This window comes from Brachyhypopomus gauderio, chromosome 21 (genome assembly GCF_052324685.1).
Source record: "Brachyhypopomus gauderio isolate BG-103 chromosome 21, BGAUD_0.2, whole genome shotgun sequence".
NCBI lineage: Eukaryota > Metazoa > Chordata > Actinopteri > Gymnotiformes > Hypopomidae > Brachyhypopomus > Brachyhypopomus gauderio.
In genome coordinates, this window is record NC_135231.1 from 3,132,538 (window position 1) to 3,141,976 (window position 9,439).

Sequence of the window (9,439 nt, forward strand, 5' to 3'; positions counted from 1 at the left end):
CCTCCTCCCACCCCCTCACCTCACCTCCCCTCACCTACATCCAGCTGTAAACTCAGGTCCTGATCCGTTTGTGAAGCCGCAGCAGCAGGTCTGTGGGTGCTGTGCTGGAACAGGTTCTCCAGATAGCTTCTCTCTTCATGTTCACACTGACCTCAGGGTGTAGTCCAGAGTGAGGAGGAAGGCTGTTTGTTCTGAACTTTGTACATAGCTGCTTGCACAGCTAATGAAGGACCTTGTGTGTTTGTGTGTGTGTATCTCAGAATCGGGTTCCTGTACTGTCCTGTCAAATGCATTTTGCAGTTTGTCTCCACTTTGTTTCTATTATTTAATGTTGCTTTATTCTTTTATGAGTATCTAAGTGTCTATGATTCCTTTCATATTTCATATTTAGTTTATTATTTGGTTTCATGTGCCATTTTCATCTGCCATTTTTTCTTACTTTTTTATATTTCAATTTGATCCTTTGTTTGGTTTTCAGTTGATTTTATTGGTGGATTCGATCCATTTCCACTCTACCATGTCAATGAGAAACCTTCCCATCTTCTCTTAAAGCCCATGTACCAGTAAGTACCTGTGTGTGTGTGTGTGTGTGTGTGTGTGTGTGTGTGTGTGTGTGTGTGTGTGTGTGTGTGTGTGTGTGTGCATTTTCCTATATTCATATACTAGTATATGGAGTTTATCCTCATGTCAAATTAATTTAGTGCCACAATGCAAGGTGTACGACATCAAATCTCATCCCAGATGGTAATTAAACTTTAGCCCTGTAGGTAATTAGTTCCTTAATTAGTCCATTCATTAAGCATTTCAAACTTGCCATAATTAGGACGTAATTAAGGCTGGCGTTAGATGTACAGGTTTTGACAAATATAGGTCAAGGCAATTTTAAGTATTATTATCTTATAGTAACATTTGAGTATCTTGTATAGTAACTTCATGACCAGCCAGCCTGTGTCAGCTCCTGACAGGCCTGCACTTCCTGTTATAGCCTCTATAAACCAGCGCCGAGTCTCCTCTCTCTCAGTACTCCATGAGATTGGAGAACATGGCAACATAGCAGGCGACCAGACAACCAGACACGGGGGCGGAGGCAGGCCGGTGGGCGGAGCAGCCCAGCATGCGTCCCCTCGCTGTTCCGTCGGCCCGTCAGATGGCCTTTCCTCGCACTGAGCCGTCCTGCCACTCTCCCGTTAGACACGCGTGCGGCTTGCCCCCCCCCCCCCCCCAGTCTCCTCGCGGGTGTACTGGAAACCTCGGAGCGACTGGCGTACGGTGTGACCGTGGGGTGACGTTTAGAGGGGGTTCCACAGAGGGGCCACCACTCCTTGCGCTGTTACGCTGCTCTCCTCTGCGGGTCTCCTTCTCTCCCGTGTTCCGCTGGAGGAGTGCTCCCTGCACACGGCACTCTGATCACCACATAATTCCAACAGTCCAAAGCAGTTCTTTGATTAAGATCGGTCCTTCTACTGATCCTCGTCCTGCTGTGCAAAGCCGGTGGGTTCACGCCCCACCCCTGTGGATTCACGCCCCGCCCCTATGGATTCACGCCCCGCCCCTGTGGATTTGACACTCTACTGCACGACCGTCCGTCATATAATTGCCCATCCAGATTCCTCCGGATGCAGGTAACGGTGACCTGCACGGACACCAGCATGGTCCGAACGATCGTCCGTCAGTTTCCTGCTTCCCGCCGCGGCGTGACTGTTCAGTGCCTGAACAGAATTTCCCGTCGCGTAACGGCTCGGAGCACCGTGTCGAGCGAATCTCTCCGCCACGCCGTATTACGCTTGCCACCTCGAAGTCTTAAGGCACATATCTTGTTTTGATTCTCGTCCTGCTCTAAACACGGATCAGTGGATGAAGCTGTCGTGCCTTCGTTTGAGTTCACCTTAAATTATGCAGCATATGTAAGAACCGTATGCAGAACTAGCCTTTTCATTTCAATCGCTGCTAGTGGAGGGAGTTAAATGTATCCGCCCCAAGGACATTTTTTCTTGACAGTTTAATCAGACCCGGTGTAAATGAGCTGCGCTCGTCTTCTCCCCCGACAGACTTTTAATAAATCACTCTGCAGGCGCGTGTGCGTGTGTCCATGTTCGTGTCTGGACAGATTTGTAAAAGTATATATAACCTTGACTTTGAGTAACTCTTTTAATGACTCTTTTAATGTGTATGTGTGCACTTGTGTGTGTGTGTGTGTGTGAGAGTGTTTCAGGTCTGCAAAAGTAAAGGTGTGTTTCAGGTGTGTGTGTGTGTGCGTGTGTTTTTCAGGTCTGCGTAAGTAAAGGTGTGTTTCAGGTCTGTGTGTGTGTGTTTCAGGTTTGCGTAAGTGAAGGTGTGTTTCAGGTCTGTGTGTGTGTGTTTCAGGTCTGCGTAAGTGAAGGTGTGTTTCAGGTCTGTGTGTGTGTGTTTCAGGTTTGCATAAGTGAAGGTGTGTTTCAGATCTGTGTGTGTGTGTGTGTTTCAGGTCTGCGTAAGTGAAGTTGTGTTTCAGGTCTGTGTGTGTTTCAGGTTTGCGTAAGTGAAGATGTGTTTCAGGTCTCTGTGTGTGTGTGTGTTTCAGGTCTGCGTAAGTGAAGGTGTGTTTCAGGTCTGTGTGTGTGTTTCAGGTCTGCGTAAGTGAAGGTGTGTTTCAGGTCTGTGTGTGTGTGTGTGTTTCAGGTTTGCGTAAGTGAAGATGTGTTTCAGGTCTCTGTGTGTGTGTGTGTGTGTGTGTGTTTCAGGTCTGCGTAAGTGAAGGTGTGTTTCAGATCTGTGTGTGTGTGTGTGTTTCAGGTCTGCGTAAGTGAAGGTGTGTGTTACAGAGGAACAGAATGTTACTCCCCAGGGCAGGTGTCTGCCCTGATGTCTCCAAACAGCTTCATTCAACTCACCCGTCCATGCACCTGTCCCTGTCCTCCAGTTCTGTCCCCCAGTCCTGTCCCTGTCCTCCAGTTCTGTCCCCCAGCCCTGGACGTCCCTCTAAGCCCACTTTGTGAAAGCCCCAGGAACAAGGCACCCTGCACACGACCCACCATGGCTGCTACCCTGCCTCCATTGTTTCTCTTGCTTTCATGAGTGAAAGCCCATCAAAACCTTCCAGTTTGTGTGCCTGTTCCAAACGTGGTGTAGGCTGTGAATGTAACTGGGCCCCTGTAGATAGTGGCTCCTGTGGGGAGTGGTACGGGGTATAGGATGTGGTGGGGGGAGGTGTGGGGGTGGTATGGGGTATAGGGGGAGGTGCGGGGTACAGGAGGAGGTGTGGGGTGGTATGGGTATAGGGGGAGGTGTGGGGGTGGTATGGGGTATAGGGGGAGGTGCGGGGTGGTATGGGGTACAGGGGGAGGTGTGGGGTGGTATGGGTATAGGGGGAGGTGTGGGGTGGTATGGGGTATAGGGGGAGGTGCGGGGTACAGGGGGAGGTGTGGGGTGGTATGGGGTATAGGGGGAGGTGCGGGGTACAGGGGGAGGTGTGGGGTGGTATGGGGTATAGGGGGAGGTGCGGGGTACAGGGGGAGGTGTGGGGTGGTATGGGGTATAGGGGGAGGTGTGGGGATGGAGTGGATGGGGCTTAAACAAATCTGACTGGCCTACTGGCTGCATCCAAACTCAGAACAAAAGACAAGAAATCCCAGATTTGGGGGTTGGAAAAGGCGTTCCATCTAGAGCAGTTACGCAAAGAAAAAATGCTATTAGTAATATCAATGATATTCAGTCCAGAGTATTAATAGTTTTTTTCAGTGTTAAGTCTTAAGTCCAAAGTGCTGTGATTTGTATTTTATTTGAGGTTTATCAGTACTTGATCTTTTATCAGTACTTGATAGAGCTATAATGTTCAGTGTTCGGTTTTTACATATTCAGTATTTTAAAGCGCAGTGTTTTTTAATTAATGAGCTTTGAGATCAAAGAGAAGAGTGTTAAATAGTTTGCATGCATGTTGGTTAGGGGACAGGGATAACATAATTTATGCCTCTGTGGAAGTTTAAAAGACCTCACCTTGCATTTTAATACGCACTGCACAAACGCCTGGGACAAGGCGTGTTTTCCTAATCCATGTAATGCATTCCACGGCCTAGAAAATGGGTCTGACTGCTGGTTGATATTCTGCCGACTCCACCGTGATCCATGTTAGCGGGCAACCTGCAACCCGGTCTGTCCCACTGTACTGGCAAAGGTACTGTGTTGGTTTGGAAATGGCTGTCAGAGGGAAAGGAAGTGGATAAGGAGATGAACTGGAGATGTAAACTGGAGCATAGGGTGGTGACTGAGTGTTATTACGTACAGCTTGATTTCTAAGGGCTGGGGGCTTTCACCCTTGTGGTCTGTGTGAGAGAATCTCGTGAGTCTTCCATTCAAATTTGGAATTGGATAGTTGAGACAGATTCATGAATTGTAATATAATCAAGTACTGAAAAAATATTACTTATGTATTTTCATATTATATCCACATTTGCAGCTACTGTAATGACAACACTGTTTATCTGTATCCCACTAGGTCAACACTATTGATGTTATATTATAGTGCCCCCTAGTGTGTAATGTGCTTCTCTACAACTAATAACGTTTTTTGATCTGTAACACAGGGACCAGTTTTTTTTTTTCTTCACATTTTTGTATATACATTCAGACTTGTGCACATTTGTAATTCTGAAGTAAATTTGTTAGGATTTTCTGTAGGCCAGCTATGGAGGACATGTGACTATCTGTCCCTGAACGCCTGTGCATGACTGTTGTAAATGAATGTCCAATCTTCCCCAAACCTTCCCATCCTGCCTCCGAGTGTCTTTTTGCCGGTCTACTGTCCTGCTGTTTCTGTCACACTCAGCCTTTGTCTCTGAATTTGTAGACGAGTTATGTGGGAAGAGTGTTTGTTTGCCTCGCCAGTGTGCTGCCTCTCCACACTTCTCCACTGCTGTCCCACTGATACTGTGATCTTATCTGTCAGCACACCTTTCCTCTTCAGAAATGTAAATAGACATTTTGTTAATAAAACAAAGTTTAAAAAAAATGTCTACATTAAACATTCCTGGTGTTTCCTCAAACAACCTTGTTCAGGGTTATGGATCATCTCTAGGTAGTGTCAATCTCTAAAGGTGCAAATGCAGCCCTGAAACAAACACATCTTCTGACCAACAGGGGTCCACTTATTCACTCAGGAGCACCTTGATTGCTGTGCCTGTATTTCAAAGGTATAAAGTCAATGGTAAAGCAGGTTCGTTTCACTGAAAACTTTTAATAAACCTGAATATGCAAACAGGAGCAGCAGGAAGCATAAGTTAAGTTAGCATGATGGCTAGGTAGCTAGCAGTCTAAGAGTAACTAGCTAGCATAGCAGGCTACCATGAGCAGGGTTCATATACCCACTAATATAAAAAGTCCTGTTTAATGTGGAAATTGAGGTTTGTATATGTCCATTTCCACAATTCCTTAATGTGTCTTTCACAGCAGTGCTTTTCTGATCGTGTTTGGGAATAATTATGTTTTTCCCCCCTCATAAATGATCCTTTTAATCTACACACTAACTGTCCACATTTTACTTCAGCAGAACCCATAACAGGAGGGTGCACACTTCAGCCAGGAAGCTAGAAGTTATCCTATCATTATTCTCCACAAACAGCCTTAGTGTCCTTGAGTTAATGTGTTTAACCACATTTAGTTTCCTCTCTGGGACTCCTATTCTGACGTTGTCATGGTTACTTAGGGTTTTCTGCCACCTTACTCGGTGCAGCGTTTGGGTGCAGGGGGCAGTGTGGACATGTGGGTCAAAGGGCACGCTGGCCTCAGGACATGAAGGTGCGGACGCTGCCGCGGATCGCAGCTCTGCAGATGGGGCAGTGGTGCAGGCTGGACGCGCAGTCCGCGCAGACAACCAAGTGACCGCAGGGGATGAAGACCATGGACACCTGTTTGTCCAGGCACACCTTGCAGGTGCGTTCCTCCTGAAGCTGCCTCAGCTGCTCTTCTGTGCTCAAGGTCCCCTGCACTGCAACACACACACACACACACACACACACACACACAAAGGCACACCTAGTCACGTGAGGATCCTGCTGTAAAAGATGAATCACAGGACATGCAGCCAAGTTCTTACTGGGAAAACAATCTCTTTGAAATAGATCAGACTAATAAAATACAATAGAACACCCTTTCTTGAGAAAGAACAAGCTTGCAGACTATTCTTATGCATACATACACAAACGTACACACACACACACAAAACACACAACATAGGGGTCAAATAGCGTTAACTTAGACCTTTGTCGCCAGCTGGGGCCTGAGTTGTCATCCCACCAGTACCACCCTGCCTCACCACAGGCCCTGGGGATGATGATGCACACATTAGGGAGGGGAGCGTGGACTCTGCACAGTCCCCGTACCGCCACGTGTCTTTTACACAAACCCGCTCATCATATCCCATCATGCTTGTCTATCAAAGAAAGTGACAAGGGCCCGCACCTGTACTGAGCTCACTGCCCTGCCCTTCCTCCTCCTCCTCTTCCTCCTGCTCCGCCTGCAGGACATCGGCCACCAGGTCAGACACGGAGGTGTACTGGTGGCCAGTGAGCAGGTAGCGTGACTGGACCAGGCTCTCCACCAGCGCCCGCTGGAAGCCCATCTGCAGTGCCGCCTCCACCACAGGAGACGATGTAGCTGCCGCCACTCCACTCTCCCTGTTTAGCACCTCTACCGGCGGGGAGAACAAGCAGGGAGTGTGTGTGTGTGTGTGTGTGTGTGTCCTCAAGTTCCATGTACCTCATGTTCTCAAGAAATAAACAATACGCCTCAACATGTAATAATTCATCACTAAACCATCTCATTGTTCTCATTTCTACCAATGAGAAGCAGAAAACTCTGAGGGAGGGCGTGGCCTTTTTATGGATGGCAAGTGAAAAAACTCACTAAATGAAGTTTACTGAGAAGATCACAACTCACCAAAGCCCTGTTCCTTTCCTCTTAACACTGCTGTGTTACCACATTACTTTGTAACCATGAAAAACCACCCACATGGTTTCATATCTCCAACAGAGCAGCTTTATAATAAGAAACAGTGATCATGAGAAACCAGTATAGTGAGTTCCTTTTCTACAGTGCTATGATAATGACAGCGATAGCTATGTGGCAGACTTGAGACTGGTCGCTTTTACTGTTTGTTGTTGTTTCACTGGCCTCATTCTGTCTTTCATATATGTCCGTTGACTGACTTACCATGGTTGGGGGTAATGTTTCCTGCAGTTGAAGTCTGATTTCTACCCTGTAATTGATACATATTCTGAATTAGTCTTGATTAGATCTTAAGTTACAACTCGCTAAATGTGGCTGTTACAGAATAAACGAGACACACCCCCAAGTAAGATTGGTGAATGGTGTTGACATATTCCTGTCCTCTTGCCTGGAGCAGAAACTCGCATCTAAAGCAGCACAACCCAAGAGAACAGAAAAGCACCTTGAGAACAAATGCCTAATAAATATGTCCATCAACCACTACTTAAATGATTTTGCTTTCTGTGGTCATTGTGTAATGCAGTCTTATCGAAACCTGACATTCTTGAGATTTTGAGATTTAGGCACAGTCTACATTCCAAGTCTGATGTTTTACAATGCAAGTCTAAAATGCTTTTTACATTTAATCTTGAATAGTCTAAAAGAAGTGCTGTGTTACCGTGGGAACCATTTAGCATGTTCCTGCCATGGATCATCTCCAGGCTCCCAGTTCCTCAGACCACCGTCACAGAAGAAACACGTCACATTATCACCATGGCCTAAACACAGCATAATGAGTAAAATAACAGTTGTATCTGCTGCCTTTGTCAGTTATATATAGGCCTAAAGGTTTATAGGTGATGTAGCTATGGTAGTAACAGTGGGTAAAACACTTCTGAAATACTAGCTCATGGTCTAAATATGCAGCAGTTTTGAAACCTTCGCATTTATTTATTTTGGGGAATTTTTCATGTATTTTTTTTTATGAGACTTAAAAGATTAAACGTTTACTGGTGCATGTTCTTGTTTTACATCTCCTAATCACTAATAACATTCTAACTGCACTAACTATATTATTTTGTTGGAGTTTTCCAGTGTAAAGATAGAAATTTTAGATTTTTGCTAGTAGTATTAGGCCTTTATTGTGCAGTAGTAATGTCACAAGAAACAGAAGTACTGTTTGCGCTCGATGGGTCCAGGTCATTCCAGAATTGCATTGTGACGTATCTCGTGACAACACGCACAATAGGGAATTTGGTAATTTCCTGCGAGTTTCGTTGTCGCATTCTAACATAACGAAAGTGGACCCTGAGTGGTTTCTTTATTATTCATACCACAAACTACACTACACATTTTAACTGCGTTTTTTAACTATGCATGTTTTAATCACTTCAGGCTGTTAAAACGAGCAGAAATGGTATACAAACCAGTATAAAAGAAGCCTGCTTGTACTAATGTGTCTGGCTGAACTAAAGCCCCCCTTGGCCAGTTTTGAAATGTGGTGAGTCGGGTATCTTCAGACTCCATCTCCGGGTGCACTGCTTGTCCTGTCGTGATCTGCTCATCCACAGTCATCCGCTGAAGCTGACTCAAAATTTGTCCGTCAACCGAATCACTGGAGCCGTGAGGGCGCGGAACATTCCCCACATTTCTCCCTAGCACGAAGCCACAGGTTGGAAAGTGTCTCTTGTGCTCACCAAGCGGGCTGTCCCCTTGGACCCACTGTCTTAGTATTCCATGACAGCAAAAACACTGAACTGTGTCCTCATATTCCAGAAAGTAAAAGCCAGCCCGAGCGAGGTCTGATGGTGTAACTGGAGCATATCTCGGCCAGTTTTGAAAAGTTCGGAGTCTTTCTTCCTCACTGCGCATACCGAACCTCAACCTCGTTTCTCGCTGCGACCTTGTGGCGTTCTCGTTTTCGTTGCCGTACTCTTCCGTAACAGTCATTCCACACACGTCCCATAACGGACTATCCAGGTATGGTTCAAATCCCCAGCTGGCCATGTCATATGTGCTGATATAGAGGGGAGCCAGCAGCTGTCGGATGTATCCAGCTTTCTAGAACAGCTTTCCCGTGTGGAGAACATGAGAATAGCACAACACGCACCCGTGGTGATACGGGTCTCGTCTCGGTTACCACAGTTGACCCATGTTTTGATTGTTTACCTATGACAATGAACTTTGCAGAATAAATTATAATGTCATGAAACCGTTCTACTTTGTCTACCGTTCTGTTTGTTAGTTGAAATTGAGGATTCGTTCAAATTAATTGAAATACTTCGTAACCTTCGCAAATAATAATTTAATGAACAGCGGCATTTTAACACGCTTTATAAAGGACATCGACTGGAAACAATTGATTGTATTGCCTAGCCCGTAAAGGAGCTTAGAAAATTTGAGTTTTCATAAACACGGCGTGTGTGTTCTGTAAACTCTGCCGTTGCTTTTCGGCACTTGTTGAGTAGTTTGTTGGTGGCGG

The 9,439-nt window shown here is 45.9% G+C and overlaps 2 protein-coding genes across 6 annotated transcripts in view; one reads left to right on the forward strand and one right to left on the reverse strand.

Annotated features, from left to right (window-relative positions):
• The window catches only part of nkain4 (sodium/potassium transporting ATPase interacting 4), a 46,441-nt gene extending 43,271 nt beyond the window's left edge, over positions 1-3,170 (forward strand). The window contains exons 6-7 of one of the 4 annotated variants that reach the window (XM_076984318.1): positions 479-563; positions 2,365-2,385. In XM_076984318.1, the coding sequence (XP_076840433.1) occupies positions 479-563; positions 2,365-2,374 (95 nt within the window). In that variant the 3' untranslated portion in view covers positions 2,375-2,385. Of the gene's footprint in view, positions 1-478; positions 564-2,364; positions 2,386-2,772 lie in introns of those variants that run through there. The other 3 variants (XM_076984316.1, XM_076984319.1, XM_076984320.1) reach the window with 3 other exon arrangements.
• A 2,019-nt stretch (positions 3,171-5,189) lies between these two features.
• On the reverse strand, positions 5,190-9,097 carry birc7 (baculoviral IAP repeat containing 7). Of its 2 annotated transcripts, none has more exons than XM_076984597.1 (7): positions 8,385-9,097; positions 7,637-7,736; positions 7,319-7,385; positions 7,183-7,228; positions 6,433-6,660; positions 6,232-6,294; positions 5,190-5,954 (listed from the first exon to the last, which is right to left on the reverse strand). In XM_076984597.1, the coding sequence occupies exons 1-7, from the start codon at positions 8,962-8,964 to the stop codon at positions 5,692-5,694; spliced, it is 1,347 nt and encodes a 448-aa protein (XP_076840712.1). In that variant the 5' UTR covers positions 8,965-9,097; the 3' UTR covers positions 5,190-5,691. The 2 variants fall into 2 exon arrangements, with proteins under 2 accessions (XP_076840712.1, XP_076840713.1); XM_076984598.1 differs by having other exon boundaries at positions 5,190-5,959; positions 8,385-9,090.
• Between the last annotated feature and the right edge of the window lie 342 nt (positions 9,098-9,439).